The 23,589-nt window shown below is 40.5% G+C and overlaps 1 protein-coding gene across 1 annotated transcript in view; it reads left to right on the plus strand.

Moving 5' to 3' along the window:
• MSRB3 (methionine sulfoxide reductase B3) overlaps window positions 1-23,589 on the plus strand; it is a 66,217-nt gene that overhangs the window by 17,243 nt on the left and 25,385 nt on the right. Inside the window, exon 4 of the mRNA XM_026052802.1 lies at window positions 10,058-10,086. Coding sequence (XP_025908587.1) covers window positions 10,058-10,086 — 29 coding nt within the window. The remainder of the gene's footprint in view (window positions 1-10,057; window positions 10,087-23,589) is intronic.

Here is a 23,589-nt window from a genome sequence, read left to right on the forward strand (position 1 = left end):
ATGACAAGCCTGGCAACAAATGGGAAGGGGTATGGGAGGCCCATGCATTTTGTCTGGAGGGACACAGACAGGTATGTGAGGCAAAGTGAGGTCTCTTCCATTGCATAAAGTGGAATGCACACTGCAGTGTATTTGAAGTTATTGCAGTGTAAGCAGGAACCCTGGTAAAWCAGCTCTCACCTGCAAGGTCCATGGTGGGCAGCCCTTGCTTTGAAGACAGTTCTGTCTTCTCCATCCAGATCCTCAATGATATAAGTCATCAGTGTTGATCTATGCAGTCTGAACCCAAGATGCACAGTGCAATGATYGCACACTTCTAAAATGTCCTAGCACTAGTCTTAGTGACTAGTGCTAATTAGTACGTAAAAGCAGTAGCCTCCATGTCATCAGGCATACATCAGTATACAAATGTTTTGCAGCATTTTCAGATACTGGCAGACCAGAATCCTAGATCTCAGACTCAAAATAACAATATATAACAAATTCTTCAACTGGGAAAGTTTAATTCCTACATCTTTAGGAAAGATTAATTCCTCTATCTTGGTGACTGCTTCAGCCTAGAAGGCTGAAGTCCTGCAGAGAATATGTGGTAAGAAATTTTWAAATGTATGTTATTGTACTAAATCTTAGGAGTAAGATGGTAGTACAATAAAAAGAAAGTCCACAACCCAGTTCAAATACATACAAGTAGTTCTTTTTTTAAAAAGAAAATATCCAGATAACCATCTGAAACTTGCATTTCCATTTGGTTCTCATTGGGTGTCCATTAATTTTTTACTTTGTGTCGTTGTAATCTGTAAATATATATATTTGGACTATGGACCTGTCAGTTTAACCAGGAAAGAGACTGGAGCTTCAGCAGTAATATTAACAAACTTCAACTTTTAACATTTCTGATTTACGTTGTTTCATTACCATGTGACATACAAGGTCAGGGAACACATGAATTTTACACTCCAGATGAAAGACCTGGTTTTTGGTATGTCTTAAAAACAGAACTCTGTCTCTATCACAGGAAAGATAAAAGAAACAATTAGGAATTTAACATCTCTTCATCTACCTACTTGTACGAGTGTTATGAGAAACCACCCAAGCTTTATGGAGAACATGCTTTAACTTTTTCCACAATCAAAGGTGGCTCAAACATAAAATCCATAATCATGCCATTGAATCTAATTATTCTATCTCTGAACTTTCACACCAGACAGTCTCCCACATCCCAGTGCAGCTGCCTAAAGAAAGCAATAAATGAGAGAGACAATAAACTAATCTCAAGAACCTCCTTTCCTGCAAAACAGCCCTGGTGTGGTTTTGTGTTACACTTACCCCAATCTAATTGCAGGCTTGTGCTAAAGGGAGCAACCCTGCTCCCCCCACCATTCTCTAGGCATTTTTTTCATGGTTTCCCCTTCGTTGGACCTAGCCATAGTGTTGCTGCAGTGTGTATTGATGCAGCAAATTGTTCTGACAGGAAGCTAACCCACCAAAGAAAAAATATTTAGTGCTCATGAACTATACCTGATTGTGTTAATTTTCTGTGTGCCATGTTTATCATGGTTGGACAGCCTGCAGGGCAAGGTCCTGTGTCATTATGTCAGCTTGCAGAGAGAGACAGCTACACTACTGTTTTCTAAGGGCCGAATGTATTTGAAGGACTGGACCTGCTCTAGGTTTTCAATAAATTTTCTTGTATTTTATGCAAAAACATCATTCTGTCCACAAGCATGGTGAGAGGAGTTCAGAAAGAGGCTGAGTGAAGTATGTCTGTGACTTACTCTGTTTCCACAGAAGAGAAGCTATTCAGTATTTAATACACTACAGTCATGTCTTTAGTCATACACAAGTCTGTATGAGAAGGGTTCAGTGTGGATGGGTTGAACTGGGAAGCCTAAGAGAATGACTTCCTTTTAAAAAAGAAATATTATTATTGTGTCAGTTTCCAATTTTTAGGGCCAGGAAAACCATTGCCAAGTCTTAATAAATCACCCACTGTTGCCTTTATTGCTTCCTGTAAGGAATTCTCAGTAATGATGTTGGCTATCCTGAACATGCACCAAAAGAAATAGCTATATCCTTATTCATGTCATGTATTTATTTGACTTTCTTGGAACTTTATCTTTGTGGACTTCTCAACATTTCTTGGACATCCAAAAGTGGATGGTAGCTGCATTGCCTTCATTGTGTTCATTGCCAACACAACTGTCGGCCTTGCCAAGGTTTGGCAGCTGCAGTAAGTGACCACTCCACATTATGGCCTTATTCAAATTAAGCTAAATCAGCCAAGTCCTGTTGCTTTCAGAAACAATATATGTGCTTTTTCTTAGTCAGATCAGACATAATAGAAATCTTGAGTAAACAGCAAGTACTGTCAGCGTGTAGTGCTCACTAGCCTCCTTTATAGTCTTTAAATACCCTGAGAAGGCCAAGTGACACATCAGCACTCGCCATCTGGCTAAGAGATCTCCTAAGAAATAGCTTTGCAATCGTATTAATAATAGATCATATAGCTCATATATAGATCATAAATCTCTATAGATAGATAGATCATACAGAACTATTTGATCAATTTTATCCACTGTGACTGATGTTAATCTCCTAAACAAAATTTGGAGTTCCATGTATCAAAAATCACTTGTTCTGTTTAATAAAATCCGCTTGGAGTAAGGTAGCTCTTGCCCGTGTAGGACTTGGTCAACAGACAGTATTACCAAACAGTTCTCTGTTCAGATCCAGATTTGGACATTTCAGAATCATGTTATGCCTGTGACGTTGTCCCTGCTGTGCCATGAAAAGCARTCCTGGTTTGGTAGGAATAGGAGAAGGAACCCAAATCCTCTGTAAACTTGTGAAAGAGGCTCTCTAAATGGAAAGAAAGCTGTTAAAGGTTTGAACAACTTGTGAAAACTCCATCACAGAAGAGCCTACAGATTGAAATCAATGCTTCTTTTACCTGCAGGAAYGGTACATGTTGCTCATGGAAAGACAGAGGGAATGTGGACAGTCCRGAACAAGAGAAGGAGAAGCTGAAATCAAGTCTGAGATCTTTTCTGTGATTCCCAAAAGTCTTTCTTATTTTTCCTGTTGTAGACAGTAGTTCTAGTGCCTGTGGGAAAGCAGACGTAAGGGAGGGCTCTGTGTTGGTTTCAACGCAGGTGCCCTCACRCACCTGACTCGACGCTGCCTCTGTTTCTCTAGGCCCTCCCTTCGGGCCCTCCCTTCGGGCACCTGAGGGCCTAGAGAAACAGAGGCAGCGCCGAGTCAGGTGCGTGGGCATGAAGGGCTTTGGGCAGGAGGCGCCATGAGCGTTTTTTGAGGGCAGCTGCTGTGTGCGGGAGCGTTGCGGCCTGCTCGCCTCCGGTGCCGCCAAATGAGCCCGTTTCACGCAAGGCTTCAGCAGCTGCTGCTGTGTCCTCCCTGCAGCCACAGCTTCCCACGGCTCTTGGGAATTCATCCTCTAGGTCCTCAGGCACTGCTYGGGGAAGGAGAGTTGCACGTTTGTGCCCGGCGGTGCTGTTTGCTGGCTGCAGCTGCAGGGCTCGTGGGGAAGGGCTCCGTTCTCCGTGCCTGGCGAGCGCAGTGCGGAGGAGATGCAGTCATTATAACAAATAGATGATTCTGCACTTCTAATCAGCTCATGGGTAATTTTTAATATCCTTTAGCTGGCAGCTTCTTGGCTGATTCCACATGTTCCTTTATCTCCTCTCGTATAAGCACTGAACTCTGGAAGATTCCTGCGTTAGGATTAGGACAGGGAGAGCTAGTTTAAAAAAACCCAAAAAACATTTAATCTCATCTTTTCCTTGATCCACAAGCCACCTGGACTTGGTTTTCCAGTAGATCAGCTCTGTTGCCCTGAGCTGGTTGCTGCCCACAGATGTAGTAAGTGGGAAGGCATCCTCCAAGCCAGTGCAGCCTAATGTTGACCATGGAAGGAGCAGGGAGGAGGAGGCCGCCAGCTACAAGCAAGAGCACTAAACCCAGGCTTTCGTTGTGATGGTGCTTCCCAACTACAGCTGTGCTCAGCACTCAGAATTAGGGCGGTTATGGCACAGTTTTGCTAGGCAGAATGATCTCCAGCAGGTAAAAGATTKCCTAGGAGGTAGATGGAAGGCATCAAAAAAGACGGAAAAGAGGAAGACCTGCAGTGCAATGCAGTGCTTTAAATATTTCCAGGCCATATTGAGACAAACTTTTGTGGTTGTTTGGATTTGCTTACTGCTGAGACCTGCTGAATCTACAGTACAGCAAATCTCTGTTGAAAGTACTTAGGAATAAGCAGAAAATAAACACAAAGCTTTCCATAATCTTAAGAATGTGTATAGGTGCCTTGCATTGATTTTGTTAAGAATTTCATAGATACTTTTGGCAGTAAAATTTGTGATGTTGGCARACTTTAAAGTTTAGTATTTGATTTCCCCCACTATAATTTGACATTCCTTTTTATTAGCTGTGTATCGGTCACCCTGCTTGGAAGAAAGTCAGTCTTATTCCATATTATGCCTTAGTATGTGCATGTGTACACCTAAAGTAAAAATCAAGTAGAGTGAACTGATCTGGAATATGACTACAGAAGCTGTAAGTTTCTATTTTTAGATTTTTGTAACTGTCACATTAAAACAAAGTGTCCAGAAATCTCCCAAGGCATCCACAGAATAACAAGGTATTGAAATGCTTTTTTCTGTTTGGCGTTTTATCAATATAAATTCTTAGAGCATTCATCCAGGGTGAATCAATCTCTTTTGTTTTATTGTGTTTAAGAAAGAGAGATTAAAAATCATTTTTTAACCTGGAAAGGAAGGAAGGAAGGAAGATTAAAAATCATTTTTTAACCTAAGGAAGGAAGGCTCCTCATGCTGTGTGTCAATATTCAGAATAAGAAAACCTTATTATTCAATCTGCTGGCCAATTTCAGCTAAATTTGGCAGGGGACTAGATACACTATACTAGATACGTTTGAAACCTCAAAGACAGTAAGTTATTATAAGCTTCATGAAATCAGGGGAGAGATCTTGTTCATGCCACCTCTTGAGGGAAAGCCTGAACAAGATTTCAACTATATTATTAGATTATACTAGATAATATTATTACAAATAATATATATATTATTTTGTTATACCAGAAAATCCACATGAAAGTGGAAGAGAGAGACAGACATTATAAATGTACAATGTTGGGCAATATCTCTTGAGAAGTTTCACCGTATCAGACACCACAGAATCTCTCCACTTGCCACAGAGCAGCAGGATACTCTGCTTCGCTAGTTCAGCTGGCAAGGAACTACTTGGCACTTAATGGTCAGAGGCTGCTCGGTTTCCTTCATGATAGAGATTTCAGAAATTCCTATATAGTTACATGAGGTATTAATCTTTCCAGTGAGATATTTTTGTATTTTTTTTCTTTCTGGAAACCTACCTTGTTGTTTGGAGCTTGGGCCCATGAGAAAGATTAGTGAACATTTGCATTCAATGGTATGTGTTCTGAAGAGACCAGAGTTATGTCGTACGTAAACAACATGCAGCAAGTCCTGCTCTCTGGGCATAAAAGCAAGTGACACAGTGTGGCTCTTGTCTGAAGGGCTAACCTCTCCTTTCCTCTGGAGAGGAGTGACCTGGTCCATCTGCCAGTGGGGAACAGCCTGCACCTCCCCTGCCCCTTGCMCAGGTCCTGCCTAGGAGAGCCCAAGGTCATGGTGAGCTGTACAGGGGCCAGCACCGTCTTGAGGGACGTGTTCATCAGTGAGCAGTTGTGCCCTGGCCTTGTTTGGCTTATTAAAAACACTGTGGCCAAGAATGTTCACACCCTGACCCAGAATCGCCTGTACTGCTGGACACAAACTAGAAAGAGAGAGACATCATTTTATGTTGCTTATCACCAGGGTCAGGACTCTTGTTGGCTTGGATTGCAGCAGGAACCTGCTAGGATCCCTGTCTCTTCAGCAGACTGCCGACACCACGCTGAAATAAAATTTATTTGCAAGCAAAGGTATAACACAGTTTCAGCTATCACRTTTACAACTGCAACAGATCATACTCTATCAAAGTCCTTTTCAGAGAGGAGCAGTATTTTCAATGTTTGCTCCTACCAGTGCTTTGTTTAGCCTCCTTGAAGCAAGACCTTGCCAAGAGCAGCCTGCTATAAACCGCAGATGCAAAGGTGGAAGAAAGCCAAAGAGTCGGTGACTCTTTTGGTGTTGGAAAGGAAGGAATTGTTGTAAAGATCGGAACTACGGAGATTTCATCAGGTGTTTTCTGAGAGCTGCAGTACCTTCACAATTACTTCCAAATGTTTATTTTGCTGCAACAAAACCTGAATCTGATAAAAACTGCATCAAGAAGGGTGAAAGAAAAATCCAAATATTTTAACGTAAGGGCAGAGATGCTGCAGCCAGTGCAGTTCCCTCTCTCTTTATCAAAAGCCACTGACAGACAATGGATTTATATTAGCTTTACCTGTGGGGTGCCTGTGGGGTCATTCTTAAGCACGTGGCACTGAGCAGTTGTCGTTCAATCAKACTTGGGAAGGCAGTATTAGCAAGTTCACAGTGCAAGAACATACAGTCATCAGCATTATCTGCTTTTCTTTCTTTCTCATTATTTGATATTCTGAACATCAGGTTTACAGAGCCTTTAGAAAGATGTAGATACAAATCTACTACCTCTTTTCTGCAGAGATAAAGGGACCGTCATATACAGTATTGTTTGTCTTTGATTTAATTCCCTCTGAGATCTTAAAAAGTATTTTGGCACCTTGCCTTTAGCTAAAGCTTCCCAGGGACCCACTATTTCCATGTGTATTTTGTGTTGGTACTTGAGCTGCCTGGTGTCTGTGTTCCCACGTGTGCTGTGTGTATTTGAGTCATATCACAGTTGCAAATGGAAAGCACTTTATACATGTCCTCTTGCTCTCCTTAGTCATGTAACCACCTTTACAAAGATATTTCTGAATGATTCCCCAGCTTCCAGAATACTCCCACAGGGCAAAAGCAAAGGAAACATGCACAGAGTCATCCTTTTTCTTTTAATTTTATTTTTCCTCTTGATGTAATAAATGATAAAAGACAGTTTGTAAAGTCAGTGCTCTGTAAGGTTCATCTTGTCCAGCAGGTCAAATATCAGAGTACATACAGTGATAACAAGGTAGAGAGGAGTTTTTCCTTTTTGTTGAAGTAGCTTTAAAAATATAAGAGATTTCTTGTTGTTTGTAGTAGAGCATGCCTTGGTACTCCTGGTGTATTATTTTATACTACCTATTTTATTGATTTTTTTATTAGCATATTTTTAGCACCTGCATGCACCTAGCAAAACTGATAGCTTTGCCTAGTGTACTGTAAATATAGAAAGATGTAAATGCAGAAGATCTACAGAAAAGTGCTGATTCCATCAAAATCATTGGAAGCTTTGCCATTGCTACAAGTAGGTCAAGGTTTTACATCTGATTTCTAACTGTAAGGATTTCCCTCTGCATATCTCCCTGGTGATATTTAAAACACATTGCATTCGTGTGGAACTCTTCTCTCATCTGGTAGTTGTTGCTTATTTGCAATGGCAAAGACTGTGTTATCTTTCCCTCCTGCTTCGCAATTGCCTTTTTTTGGATCTGAAAATTTAAAGCTGGAAGTCAGACCGTGTGGTAGGTGGTGTCTAAGTAGAGCTGGGATAGAAACTCCCCATGCCTGGAGAAGATTGAAATGTCAATACTTCAGCTCTGCACCAACGACCTGTGAAGAGTTTTGTGAAAGGCCAGAGAGCTGTCAGAGGAGTAAGCAGGACTATAGCCAAGAGATAGACAGAAAGGATATTTGAGCACAGGCTTTTGTCTAGTTTAGCACAAGCCTTTTTTCTGTTTTTTTTTCACYCATGCAGACTGAGTGCTGGTATATTTGTCTCACTGATCACAAATATAAAGAATTTAGATGGGAAAAAACTGATYGTGCTGCCCGTATCCTAGCCCCATTTTATTTACTCCTAAAGACTTAGCAGATAATTCTGTCTTAACTGGTGGCACCCGACTTTATTTGCTATTTTGGAGCCAAGTCTACTGAAACCAATAGAGGCAGCAGAGCCTTTGATGATAGAGTGATGAGCCAGAAAAGACAGAGTAGCCAGGGAGCACATTTACTGCAGCTAGAGGCAAACATGGTAAATAACATGCTGAGCAACCAGCTTCACCTGGCACAGCACCTTTCAGTTGAGCTCTGTGGACTTCCCCATAGTTCTTGGCAGAAGTTCCATTTTGTATAGGAACTTTTGCATATTTGTACCTTCTTTTTGGCATAGTTCCTTTTTGTAGGGCTGGCCCTTTATYCTGCTACACATAAATACAAGCTAAAACCCATTGCCAAAGAGCAATAGGGACTGGCGACCGGGGAGGTTATCGGCACTGTTAATGTTGAAAGCAGGTCAGCAACATACCTTCTTTGTGCAGTAGTTTTGGTGGTACTTTATAAATAGTAGATAATATCACCTAGATAAGTAACACAGGAGAGGTAGAATTTTCCACCATCTTCATTCCATCTTTTTCCTCCATGACTGTTTCATTTAAAATATAAAAAATGCTGAGAATGAAGTAGATGGAGAAGGAGCGAACAGGAGGAGAGAAGGGAGTTGTTTCCTTTTTGAGGGCTTGAAGTGTTTACACTGACAGTGTGAGCTTGTTCATTTTTCTTGACTGTGATGGATTTAATATTYATTCACTGTATTGTGGATTCTTGCTGTACGACTAGGATGCCAGTTATACGAATATATGCAATATGTATAAAATAGACCCGCATGTACAAACTTACAAAAATAGAAGAAAAAAAACCCCTTTGCTTAGTCCTTAAGTTTCAGTTACTGTTTTTGCCAAGGGAAAGGGCTGTAAATTCCAAAGATACATCCACTGTGGGTGCAGCGTGAAGGGATCCCACGTTGTATTTCCTCCTTTGGCTGCCTGGGGAAGTGCGTTTTGCTGCCAGAGTAACGTGGTTGAAGAGGGGCTCCCGCTGGCCCGAGCGGGCACCCCGCTGCCGCAGCCCCGACCGCGTGCGCGAGGGCTTGTTAGGGTGCAATATAAACGTGCCCGCTAATTGCTCGGCGAGCTCCGTGTAGACAAAGCTGGCCTGGAGCAGGCTGGGTAGATAGGCCTCGCCATAGGGTTAATTCTGCTTGACAGCACATCAGCAGCATCTTGAGAGTAATTACCCAACTTAAGGTTTCCCACAGTTGAATTGAGATCTTCAAAGGCTTCGACATTTACAAGTATTATTAACCTATATCTGAAACATGATGTTCCCACAAGGGCTAATTTTTTCTTCCCTTTATTAAATATACAGGTTATAGGGTTCATTTGCTAAGTGCTAAGCCCTTAGAAGAAAACGCTGCTTGTTAGAGAGGGAAAAATCTGCAGTGCACGACCAGAGCTAATGGTGCATAATGCACACATCATTGTCTTTTTGCACAGACTTTAAAACAAGTTAAAATTTAGGTCTGGCTCCCTTCCTCTCTCCCTCTTTTCCACCTCCCTTCACCTTTTTTTCCACTTTTAAGAAAATCAATCCACGTATTCATATGTACAGAGTGAGTAAATTAAGGAGACTCACAAACAAAACCCTTATAGGATGTTGTTCAACTAAGTACAGATGCCTGGTTACAATACATGTGACATAAATGAAACGGTATCTGCTTCACAAGTAGCTTGGAAACATTCTTGAATAAATTCAATTCTGCTAATGACTTTTTTAAAATGAAAATGAATTAAAGCAGCATTTATTTCATATGAACAGCTGTTATTCACAACATGTAACTCAATCCTGGTTTAAAATTTATATTTTCTGGATGTGTTTTGTGATTAGTCTTTTACAAATGTTTTTTGTAGAGATACTTCGTAAGAAAATCAAAATATCAAAGATAAGACATATTACTAAGGAGCAGATGACCTTGAATATATCCAATATTGACATGCATAGGGAAACTATCTTATTTAATAAAATATTTGCAGGGTGGGAGATTAATCTGTCAAATGACTTCTTTAGCATAAAGCGGTTCTTGTAACTTAACAATCTTTATATTTTCCTTTGCAGGTCAGAAACAAAGTTTGACTCCAATTCAGGTATGTTTAGATTTTCAGTTCTTTGCTGCATGGTTAATCTCAGAAGAGTAGTTTATCAGTTCGAGTTCAATTTAATTTTAAATAAACTGGGGTAGGTCAGTCTTAGAAAGGATCTTCACTTATGAYGACCTAAAAACAGTGTCATTACTGGTGAAGTATTTGCTTTCCTTCCCCTCATTAATTCCTGTCTTCTTACTTTTTTCCCCAAAGATGATCAGGAAGATGTATCTTTTGACAGGCTTTAACTGATCCAAAAAAAAAAAAAACTATTGTGCAAATAAATGATACTGCAAACTAAAGCAAGTGGAGGATTGAAGTGAAGTTTGAGAAAGATCACTGCCTTAAAGAAGAATATCCTTCCTCCTGGTAGACAAAGGTTTTCATGGGAATTTGAAGTCAGTGCAGCCTATCTGTTGGGAAGCAGATGATTTGTCATCGAATTTTCGTGACAGATGCATGTACACACTGCGTGCCAGACCAGTCTGTAGAGTGCTCGCTAGGAGGTTTACCAAAAGGCAGTCTCTCTAAGTTGTCTTTTTAAAGAATTTTAATGTGTTGTAGGGATGGGGAGGGAAGTGAAGGTCAGTTTAACAAGTTAATGTGKATCTAACAAGACAAAAACAACGGGACAGCAAACAGGGAAGCAGTCGGGGAAAAAACAGAGGTCCTGATGCCAGGCTGTTACTTGCTCCTTTTTCTTGGGTGTTCCTTAAAGTTAAACACTAGTACATTAAGAGTAGCCTGTCCTGCTGAAACCAGCTGACATGTCCGTTGCCTGAAAAGGTCATTCAAAATAAATCTTGTGTTAGGATGAAAAGATTGTTTTAAACAGCAAACCTCATGTTATTATGGCAATCTTTTACTTAGGGCAATGTTTCTTTATATGATTTCCTTAATGCAATGATTGCGATTGCTTAGAATGATATGAATTTTACCATATATATTAATCAGAGCATTTATGAAATAGTTAAGTTTCCTTTTATCCCAGTTACAGCATGATTTGGGTTTGCATTGTGAGATATTATTCTTTCCTCTCATTCCACAGTAGATTTTATCTTTGGAGCTATATGGGAGTAAAACCTACAGCAGGAAGCATTTATAGAAATCCTTTTTCTGGTATACTTGAGTCATCTTGCTTCTATTGTGATTTTAATCTGTGAGTTTGAGGTTACTCATTTTAAATATTGCTTGAATGAACTATATGCTAAGGTTGCTTCTTAGATCTCGACAACACAGTTTTACAAGGGGAGGACAGCTTCACACAGATTTGGCCATCACCCTCTTTTTGTGGTTTTTTTTTTTTTCCTTTTTTTTAATAGAGTTGCCAGAACTATGGCGTGGAGATGTGAAACAGCTCACTTTTCTGTTGAGATGAGAATGTTCCATTTGCTCTGTGGATTATGCTRCAGTCAGGGGCTCTTGTTTTCTGACTTTTTCCTTTGAAGCAGCACTCTAGCTACATGCCATATTCTGCCTGCCAATCTCCTGAGGTGACAGGCTTGGCAGGGAAGGAAGGCAGGSCTCTATTTCCTAGGAAGTGAACTGCATCTATAAAACTTTTGCACAAAGGTCTTTGGCACCATCATAGCTAAGACAAACCCCTGCTCAGTAGATGKCACCAGACCTCCGTGATCAGATTTTGTAGGTCAAATATGGGCTTTAAATTTGTTTCCATCTTCTTTCCTTGAGCTCATGCAGGCTGAAGAGATGTTGGAGAAGCCAAAGACTTGCAGGAATAGAGTTACTCTGCCTGCCTTCCCTGAAGGTGCTYGCCAGCATGATCCTTACAGGGCTGGGACTCTGGCCTTATGAGCACTTGTTGACAGAGCTTTGCCTCCCCATGAGCACAGAGCTTGTAGAGGTTGTAATGAGATTTGAAAGTAAAGACTGTTTGCAGTAGGASACGTACACACGCACACCACAAAAAAAAAGATAAGTAAATCTAAATGAGCACGAAAGTGCCGGAATCTTCTCTATCTCCACTCTTTTTTGTTACCCCTAAATATTCTCTGGRCTTGCATCAGGATTCTCTGCAGCATGTGACTAACTCGGTTTTGCTGAGCGGCAACACCAGGCATCACGAATGTCAACAGGAGTTTTCAGCCTTGTGCTTTCCACTTCAAAGTGCTTTGTATATCACCAGTGATACCGTGTGGGAGTGTCTGGGGCTGAGGAATTTTGTAGATTTATTCCTGCTTTTTTTTTTTTTTTTTTTTTTTAATCTAAGCTTTTTGATCTCTTCCCCCTAAATCCCTGGAAAAGTTCTTGGTTTGAATAGTTCCAGTGTCTCCTATGAGGGGACCCTGGCCCAGGCACCTCTGCAACATGCTCCCCTCTCCTGGAGATCCCTCATGAATCACTGGTGCTTTTGTGGGACCAGGTTGTGACAGGTTGTGCCGGTCTGGCTTTGCTCTTTGCCCCCAGGATGTTATATTTAGACCAAAGCATTTTTGAGGTTGAGCAATCTATTATTACCAGTTTTCAGTTACACTTTTGCATCTCACATCCGCAGATAATTTGTTAAAAGATAGTAGCAAAAGCAGATAGAACATRTGCTGAAAATAGCATTTTAACAAAGGGAAATCACAGCAAGTTCATAACCTAGAGCTGTATTTATGGCCAGAGACTCTAAGAATAAAACAAACAAAAAGCCCAGCGTTGTCTTTGTGTAGAAACCTTCCCTTTATAGCTCAGGTATCCCACTAAGAAGCTCTTTTTGATAGATTAGTAGTGTGAGCCCTTAGAGTTTATAGCTTGTTTCCAATAGATTTCACACAGTTGAATTGAGATCCCCATTTATCATATCATTTTCATTGTTTCTTCAGCAAAAAAACTTGCCATCCCCTTTCCTGATTTAACCAAAACCAGGTGACAAGCCCAATCGCCCTCCTACTGATCCTGTGGGAATAGGTGTATGGATCTGTGGCTCATATCTGGAGCAGAGCATGGCAAGCAAACTGTGGGTCTCTTTGGAGGCAGATATGCTGGGTTAGGAACTGCAGTTGGGAAATTTTATGAAGTTTAAYCTGGAAATCTTTAACGTTGCAATTATTTTGATTGCCAAAAGCTAGAAAACAGCCACCTTTTTGTCTTTGTTTATTTTGAATTTTATGGATGTTCCTGTGTGAATGTGTATATGTATGTATAGGCATACAGACACACTATATATTTGTATATATACACATACAATCACATATATACGTGTGTGTGTGTATATTTGTATATATTTATTACATAGCTATATAGATATGGTTATATATCATCATCAKCAGCATATAGATACATGACATATGAACACAGGACTGCTGTGTTGGCTGCTTTTCCTCCTCTCTTTTTCTGTATTTTTCAGCTCATAATAGGAAGATACTCACTTCCAAATGGACACAGAATTGTCTTTCAATTACAGGGTAAATGCTGTCATATTGGAACAAACCTGGCGTGTTTTAGTTTAGCTCGTGCTACTCAAAGCGGTTCAAGCTAACTGTTAAACCTCAGAATGAGTTCATTTTATTCTAGAATGGCTGTGTTTGTGTAGGGAACTATTCTAGAATCTGCCCTGTGCTCTGAATTCACCCCTAATGTTAATTCCAGGTAACTTGCAAGTCTAGACGTGCTCTTATTAAGCATTTCTCAGTAGTTACTGCCCTTGATGTTCCTAGAGGTATGTGTGAAATATTGAAGAATTAAAAAAGTCCTTTTGAAGCAAGTATGAAGTCTGGAATATAGCTTTAAAAGTGCCCAGTAGGCTCACTGTAAATGAAAAAAATTGGAAATATTGCTCAACACTGAAATATTAGGCAAACATTGTCAAAAGAAGATTAATTCAAACTTGAGCATTAACTTAAAAGAAAGCTGTAAAATTCCCATATTGATGATTGGGATTTATCATATAAATAGCTATAACATCTGTAGGGGACACACATTCTTCACATCATGACTAACCATTCTGTCTGAGAAACTTTTCTCTGCTGATTCTTTATACACCCATAGCTGGCAGAATTTCTTTCTCAAAGACCACGGGGTTAGCTTCATGCTGTTAGAGGATCTTATGAAATGAAACAATTTTGGTTTCTTGTCATAATATGATGGATTTCACTAGTACTGAAAATAAAGTTAAAAAAATATTCAGCGGCAGCAAAAAAAAAAAGGTAAGAAAGATATTCTTTTTAAAGATCTTCAGGGGAATTTGTTATGAAACAAGCAGACCATAAGGAACAAAATCGAAACAATTTACTTCTAATTAGTGGTATTTTGGTGTTATCTAAAATGTGTGTAGTATATGTGCTTGGTTAGATTTTGGGAAGCTCTGGTTTGCTGTTACAGAGCAGTACTAGGCTGATGAAAGTGAGTGTTAGAATGTGAGAATTGTACTGGTTTATCAGTTAAAGAAGGACTTTTTTAATAAAGAGAAAAGTCGGTCATGATAATCATAACACTATTTGATAACGTTCCAGACTCATCAGGATCAAAAACTGCCACTGAACTTTGTTAAACCCAGTTTAGGAACAGAAAATAAGCACAGAAAATTCAAACGATTTTCTCATCACGAATAATGGCGATGAGTTTCCTGCTGCCTACAGGGAAGGCTGGAGTTCTTGGGGAACCTCCTGTAATATTTGATATATCATGCATGTTGCTGGGGAGGCATGCCCTGAGATCCACAAGTGATAGTGCAGGCAGTGCGACTGCCAAGGGGAGGAAATTTGAGTGTGGTTTTGTCCTGAAAGGAGGGGATAAATCCCCGGACAATAACCCTTGGACTCCAGTGGAGTCTCTATTGTGACTGTGTCATTCAGATGGTGGCACGGAGGAAGCCGGAGACCGCAGGGTGTCACAAGCGAGAGTCAGGGAAGCGCCGTGCCGGGGAAACACAGCTCTGCCCTGTGGGAGCAGAGCATCCCAGGGTCTCCAGCTGCATCCCTCGCTGTTTGCTGAGGTAGCTTTGCCCCTCTCGCAGAAAAGAGATGCTTCTCCAAAAGCAGTTCTTGTGTCTGCCTTCTTGGCTGAACTGTGCCTGTGCATGGATTAAGTGAAGTACGCAGTGTAAGTGTGTGATTCTCTATCACTCTTTGGTAAGTACTTTGGAAAACACTCTAATTAACATCAGGAATTAAGCTATACCAGCTATCCGTGCAGCTAAAGGCTGTCCCGAGAGACAGTAGCTTTTGTTGGATCCCTGCCGCCCCAGCAGTCAAACACAAAGCAAGACAAGGAGCCCCCAGCCGTTTCTGGAATTTCCTTTGCCTGCCTTGTCTGGAATCACAGTGGCAACTAGTGACTCTGCAGTTTGATTCCCCTCTCTGCACATCATTTTTTCCCACCAGAATGTCTGTATCTTCATGTCCTCTGCCTTGCACACTGCCGCCATCCCTCCCTCCCCATAAAAATTCCAAACTTTTCTTCTCTCTCCTCTTCTGTTTACTGATACTGTTCCCTTAATGTGGCTCCTACACTGTACTAACTTGTTAGGCTACATGATTCAGCACAGGTGTTAGGGAACACTTGAAGAAAATTGTGAGATTGGGGGTGGTCAGATGTCTTCCTCCTCTAGTAAATTCCTCTTGGCAATACTTCCAGATGTTCAGCAAGAGACTTTCCAAACTCTCAGTATCAGCCCTGATTTCCCCTAACCTGTCATCAGATCCATTATATGAAAGTCATCAGTCCAACCATTAAGAGCACAATGAACTCCTGAGGAAAAAAGGAAAAATCAAAAGGCCACTTGAAAGYGAGCCTTGCTTGCTGACCCTCGCTACTGCAGAAGCCTGAGAGAAACTTAACTGGCTGGAAACCCGAAGACCTTGAAGCAGCAGAGCCCTTAGTAATACCTGTCAGCTGCATGGTAGATCCGCATGCAGGCTACCAAATCAGTTCCTAAGCTTGATCAGTGCTAGCTTCCTCATCCAGGAACTGCAGCCAGGTTGTGTGAGACTAATTCTTGATTTCTTCTTAGCGAGGCTGAGCAGTGCCAGAAACGTGGGGCAGCAGAAGAGATAGTCGGCGTTCATGACAAAATCAAACGGACACTTCAGCATCACCCTACAACCCAAGTAGATAATGTAAGAAGGCAAAGGGATTACTTGCAGAGTCTGTAAGAGGGAAAGTGGCAAAATCAGCAGAACTCCTGAGGAAAAGGGCTGCTTCATTGCTTTTTGGATGAGTGATTCTTGGGCAGATGACCTTCCTGAGTCTTTTACTACTAGGAAGGATTATTTCCCTCTCCTTGGTTACCACCCATGTATAGATTCTTGAAGGAGTGCAAAGCTGGCACTGTGACACAGGAGAGAGAGAAGCTACCTAAACAAAAGAGCAGTTCCTAATACCTTACTTGTCATTATTTGTTAGTGCTATTTTGTCCTTGGCATTAACAGCTCTACAAGCAGATGATGAAGGCTGCAATGGCTGGAGAGCACAGCCCGCTGTATTTGTTTAACAGTGGGATGAGGCCTTAAGCCCAGATGCAGGCTGAACCATCTGTTGAATGTTTTCAGGGCCTTAGTACAACCTGATTAGGAATGTAGATGACTGGGACATCTATCTGATATATCTCAGTGAAATACGTGCCAGTGCTAGCCCTGACTGGGATAASTGATCATCACCATTCTTTCATGTCTCACATCTCTAGCAGTTCAACATACAGCACAGTGTCTTAATTTGTGGAGAGCAGACTGAAAACATTGCAAGCTTGCAGAGGAGCTTGTTTATCTAGGATTTTTGAAGAAGACATTCATTTACCCAAGGACTCCAAATTTATAACTGACTTTGCAATTGCAGATGTCTCTTTTTCTCTGTTCATCTTATTCACGACTGGGCTTTGCTAGTCCTTGCTGTCACTGGCATGATTCTTCTCAACTGTCCCAAGTAGTTTGGTAGGAAGCCTGTTCACTTCCATAAACTAGATCTTGAATCAGCARCTGAAGGCCAAGTGTCCTTAATCAGACTTGCAACAGGCTTAAATTTTTCTGTTTAAAAAATTTGTGTAATTTCTATTTTGCACTTTCTCTTGAATAGTAGTATATGCCTTCCCTTCCTTCAAAAAAAAAAACAAAAAAAAAATGTTTTTATGCTTATTATGGGTGCAGCTACTGAAGAAGGTTCCACCCTTGTAAGAGAGCAAACATACTCGTTTTGCCACTGGTTCTGAAGAGCTGCCTTCTGCTGTGTTGTGGGAACTATGCATCAAAGGGCTCTGCTCAAGGATCCAGGAATATAATATCATCAAAGACAATTTGCTACTTTTGTCTTCCATATACTTTAATAATCATTGCTGCTTTTTTCTTCTCACGTGCTGAGGATCTTGCTGAGATATTTGCAGATATATTTAAATTGTTCCTGTAACAGAAATTCTTCACTTTAGGTTTGTAATTTTAATATCATTAATGTAAGTGGCTTAATCAGATTTATCTAGGAGAATATTCATACCATTTAAAACTTAGGAGAGAAAACCTTCTTTTCTGCTTTTTCTTTCATTGTAGATAGTTTTAAAAGTCTGTGAGAAACAATTTGGCAAAAGTCATTCTAGAAGACATGAATGATACATAAATCGTGGTTTTATTACATGGACTTGGAGACCACAGTACCTCAATGAAATTATAATATAAACTGTGAAGTAATTTGGCTCTTTTTTTTTTTTTTTTTGTCAGAAGTGGAATTGCTTCAGATAGATTTGTTCTTTTCTGGAACTTTTTATGTTAATCATCAAATTTCTCTTTCAAGTGAGTATCACGGGGCAGTGTGACATCTTCAGTGTCCTGCAGAGCTGGGACAAAGATGTTGCGATGCTTGGTTAGACCTGTTAATCATTGAGCAGCTTTCTACTGAGCAAGGCTACCTAGTTACTTTTCAAGAGCTGCTTGTATTGCAGTATTGTTCAGCAGACAGGTTAGGAGACTTTTGGTCATACTCTTAAATTATCCTACACTTACAACTCATAAAGAGTGTAAAGACCTTTTTTTCTATTCTCTTCAAAAGAAAATTCACTTACTACATTAAACCTATTACAGACTAAACGTGCTAATTAACTTCACCATAGTGCTATTTAATTAGTCAAAAATGAAGTATCTGCAAGGGAAACCACAGTAACAAAGAAGCAAATAGGTTTTGGTCACAGCTCTGGCTCACTGAAAGCTTTATATAACTCACATGCAACTTACCCATATCATGCATGGTTCAAGTGACTTGTATTATTTCATTGCTTTATTAGTGCTCTTCATATGAACCRTAAAGTGGGAAAGAAAACTGCCTGTCCACTTTGTAATGTGGAAACTGCACTATAATWCATTTTTAAGTAGAGTGTTACGGTTTGCATCTTATACATACGTTGGCAGAGATTTTGAGGAATGCCAACATGCAATACTAGCTCACTGATTCCAGAAACTAAGAATTCTGTAGGACACAAGAACACTTCAGGTTTCTACTACCTCCCGGTGCAGAAGCTATCAGCATCCAAATGGCTGCACATAGGTAGCTGCTATGTGCATATCTGAGTGTAGTTTGGACAACTTCTGAATATTTTTAATGTGGAATGGGCAGCCACTGATTCTGTACCTTGTTTCAGCATATCCTTTGGTTATGTTACCTTGGCAAAGGGCTTTTTCTCTGCGCCCTTTTCCTCCTGCCCATCATTGGCCTGCTTTGTTTGCACTGCTAGGTGTTTCGGGGAAAGAGCTGTCTCTTCCTATGGAGCACGTGTAAGGCCCAGTGTAATGGAAACACTTTCGCAATTGAGTTCACCTCTCCGAGCTGCCATAAATCAAATCACGGGTGGCCTTGTTAAAGTATCCCCTTTTAGACTCAGCAAATGAAGTTATATTAGAGGGCTCTCTGCTAAGTAATGTAAAAGGCAGCACTCGACTGAACGGCCGTTTTTCACTCTGCCTACACAGTCACCAATACCAGGAAATTTGTGTCAAGGGGATTGGGGTTTTATGCAGAAGACATGGAGTCAATGCAAATGGTCTTCCCAGGCCCAGATCCTTCACCTAGTTGAACTGCATGATTTCTGCTCGGAATGCATGTCTGTGGCTATAGATAAGGGTCTGTATTTGTGCGTTGAAGGCCAATAGGTAATAACAGTGCAATGGAAACTATATGTAAGAAGTCTTCATTACATGAGACGTAAGGTCTGAGGGCTTAGGCATGTGCAGCAGAAAATACTGAGATACTACCAAACTTCTAAAATCTTCTGAAGACTGATTTGCCTGTCAATGACACAAATCTAGGAAAGCAGGACATGTTCATCTCATGAATGATTCAYTCGTGCATTAATTTCAGGAAAAAAAAAGTTGCTTTTGCAAATGTTGATGATACTTAACCTAGTAGGGTCTCAAGAATATTAAGTTGTCCTGGTCAGGACAACTTAATCATGAAATCAGTTTGAATCTTGAAAGAAACTGGGCAGTGTGATCCCTTGCATAGGCCACTAGAGTTAAAGATGTTGCACATTTGCTAGGGATCAGCTCTATAGTGTTTTCCAATACGGAGGAAATAATACTGCTTTTAGGGGGGAAATGAGAGGAAACSAAAGAGATGGAACCTTGCAATCACTGAAGAGATTACGTCTATCACTGAAGATAAGCCGTTTGTTAATATATATTGCATTTGGTACAAYGCATTCTCAAGACAAATACACTTTCCTCACTTAGGAAATAATTACTTTTTAAGCTATATCTCCTTCCCAATGTGTTTGAATGTACTCTGAGTCAGTAAATTCCTCACTTATTCTAGAAGTCCCTCTTGAGTCTCTGCTAAGGGTCTCCTCATCACCCTTCAAGAGAGKTTTATAAAAAAGATCTTAAGCACTTGTTTTTTTTTTATGTACAAGCTGATGAGAATGATATCAAAAACATTAGCTGAACCTGGATAAAGAACTATTACCTGAAAAAAAATCATTAACCATTAGACTACAAACTAGCCTACAAACTCAATGATTAATGAAAAAAATCAATAAGGATGAAAATATTTCATATTTTTCTTTCCTTGCCATAAAACTGTAAAGTTATGACTAGTAAGAAACCATAGGAGAAATCTGTCACCTTTTACTACGTTCATGTGTTAGTCTGCTATCAAAACTAGATTTCAGATTTTGTAGTACTAAGGGTAGAAAGAAAAATGCAAGCTGCTTTTAATCAAACTTGAATGTTCAGCGTTCACCATTAAAATCTTTACAGTGTTGATCTGCGTATGAAGCAAAGAACATTAATTTGTCTTTTGTTGACTTAATTTAGTGGCAACCACAGCATTTAAGATGTAATGGTAGACAAGTTTGTGTCAGACCACTGCAACTGCCACTGCACATGTGAACACCCATCTGCTCGGGATTAAGTCCTAAGTCAGGGCACCAAATGAAGTCTAATGCTACCAGTTTAAATCAAACAAAATTTGCACTGAGATTTACGYGAGTAAGGACAGCACGATCAAGTCCTAAACCAGATGACAGTGAATTAAATTAGTGAAATACTGAAGGTATTTTGGCAAGGAAAGAATTGCATCCTTATGTGATCTGATCTAAAAAATCTTGGCAACCTYCTCTTCCATGAAGAGGTTGCACTATTGTTCCTGATGGTTTGATGTGCCATTGGCATTCCCTCCTAGACTTCTTTACAGGCTAAGCATTCCCACCCTTTTCCTCGGCTACACTGCCTGTGTTGGACTAAACAAGCCTAGAACTCCGAGCAGGATGCATAACAACATCCCCAAATTGCTTGATTGTTCTGATTTTCTATCCATTTTCTTTAGCATTAGTCTTTACCAACCGTAGCAAACAAAAGACTTTGGTTATTTAGATAATCTGGTTTTCTGCGGAGAAAGAGCAGGATTTTATTTGGGGGGATATTTTAAACAAGCTATTACCATTATCAAAGGAAGTGGGATCATCTTTTCCAACTCTAGCTATCTGTCTACTTTATGATARTAACCTGCCCTTCATCTATAGTCAGTAGGAAGAGATGAACATCCTCAGTGAGGACTTCCTTCCTTCTGCTGGAGAAGTCTGTGGGAGGTGCACTGAGTCACCCGTGTGAGTGCCCATCTCTGCTCCTGGACTTCAGAAGTAGTCTACACATGTAACTGATGGGTAAGATAGGGGAGATTATCTCCGTGTGGAATGGATGTGCAGAGACTGGGGATGGGTCAGTATAATCCCCATGTCACTTTGCACAGCTGCTGCTGTGGAGGAGTGGAGAGATTTCATAAATTTAAGAAGAAATCTACCCAGTTACTTGTGTTTTCTTCTGCTGGGTGTCAGCAAACCACCTGTACACAGAGCTTAGCACAGTATATTTATGAGTGTATTTATGAGTTTGCTTGTGGTTACTTCAGCTTCTGTCCTTCTTGTATTCCTTTTGTTTTCCTTCTTTTACCTTACCTTTCTTCAAAGCAGATTCTGTCTTTGTTGCTTCAGTTATTATAACCCCAGGGTATTGCATCAGTTTTCTTCTGCTTTCTCTTGAATAATGAGCAAGAATTGTCAAAAGTGAAAAAGTTGGTAAGTGTGTTTTATAAATACATCATGCATTCTTGGGTGAGAAACATGKAGTTGAAAGAGCTAGTATCAGTGTTAGTGGACAGCAGCAAAGTGAAGGTACATTGCCATTGCTCACTCAAATAACTGTTTTGGCTGGAGGTGAGAATTGCAGGAATTCTCTATTTAAAATGTTCTATTTTCTTTACTTTCTGCATGTCTGAGATTCTTCCTTTGCTGTGCAGCAATGACACACTTTCTCCTGTGCCGCTGTAGCAGTGTGATTAAGCAAGGCTGCATTTTACTGAAGAATGCCATGGTGTTGACATCTGTGTTGGCAGCTGCTTTTGCYGCACTGCCTCCAGGCACCATAGTATAGGGGGAAAAAAAGCAAACTCTTGACTCGTAAAAATGTAGCAAAATGGGCACAAGAAGTGTAACCTTAACTCTCGCAGAATCACAGAATCGCAGACTGGTTGAGGTTGGAAGGGACCTCTAGAGATCATCTAGTCCAACCTTCCTGCTCCAGCMGGGACACCCAGAGCACGGGGCACAGGGCGGCATCCAGGCGGGTTTGGAAGATCTCCAGAGAAGGAGACTCCACAGCCTCCCTGAGCAGCCTGTGCCAGGGCTCTGGCACCCTCACAGGAAAGTTGTTGTTCTTTTGGGCCTTATTTTCTCAGGATCATTCATCTCTTGCCCATAAAAGTAATTTCTTTAATGATATATTGATGCGTGCTTTCATGTTCTCCTTTGTTCCTCATCCAGTGAAGGTCTGTATCCAAATGACCTACTCCAGGCCAGGCAATACAAGGGAAGACTATCCTCTGGGACAAGCTCTCCTCCTCACCTCTTGCTTCTGTAGAGGAGGGAGAGGGTACACGACCACTTCCGTGCCACCTGGAAAGGCTCCACACAGGTCTTCTTATGAGAATGGTTGGACTCCATGGTCTTGAAGGTCCTTTCCCACCATAGTGTTTCTAGGATTCAGTGATTCTATGATTCACTCATATGGCACCCAGTAGGAAAGCAACTTGACTGTGTTTGGGCAGCAGTTATTAAGGCAAAGACCTTCATCTCAACACCGTTGGCTTTGAGCTGGTCTGATCCTCCTTGATCAACCAAGGGGTGATCAAATGTCCATCCCTTCCCCCACTGCCCTCCTTCTCACAGCACAGGGGTTATTGGGAAACTCTGGAAGTTCAAACTCACGAGATTCCACTGGCATGTTGCCTATGAGATTTTTTTTGCCCATCCACAAATGATTGAGCTTTAATGAGTTTCTCATAATTTGTAAGAGCAATAGCAGTAACAGTGTATTTCTTTTGCTCCTTTGCCAGTGGCTCTGGCACATTTTTAAAATTTTTCATCATCTGTATTGGCCCGTGCAAGGCTTAAACCTTGCACAGATGGATGTGGACAATAATATCATCACGTGTATGACAAGAGGCAGTTCTGCTTTAGCAGTAGGATGGGAATGAGTTACTTCATACTTGAAAAATGACAGTGTGTTAAAGAAGCTGAAAGAATGCAACAGTTTTTCTTCAAATTTGGGAAGATTACTAAGTGAAGGCCATTCAATGTCATCTTCAGTGCAGAATAAAGAATAAAATTGCCTAAATCGTGAAGACACTCTACTTTTAATTTAGATTATATTAACAGAAACTTCCCATCCTTATGTAGATAGTTCAACATTATGTGTTTATTTGTGCGAGCCTTTTGTAAAACTAATGAATGGTGGGGCCTTAGAGAACTCGAGTGATAGCAGCCATTTTAAAAGCATTCAAAGCAAGAGTTGAGACAGTAAAATGCTGCATTTTCAGGAAATCAGCTGATGTTTATTTAAGTCCATACACATCTTTAAAAGGTCTAGTAAAGATCAGCAAAGAAAAAATATGAAAAATATCATCATAGGCATAGGAAAGTAGATTTTTAAACCCAGGAATGGCAGAAAGAGATGCTAACACAAGGTTGAAGTTTACCTGCAGTTTACCAGGGTGGGGACTCCCATGTTTGCTTCAATTTGACAAGTGAAAATAAAA

Source organism: Nothoprocta perdicaria, unplaced genomic scaffold (genome assembly GCF_003342845.1).
Source record: "Nothoprocta perdicaria isolate Ctin4 unplaced genomic scaffold, notPer1 scaffold_91, whole genome shotgun sequence".
In the NCBI taxonomy this organism is placed as follows: Eukaryota; Metazoa; Chordata; class Aves; order Tinamiformes; family Tinamidae; genus Nothoprocta; species Nothoprocta perdicaria.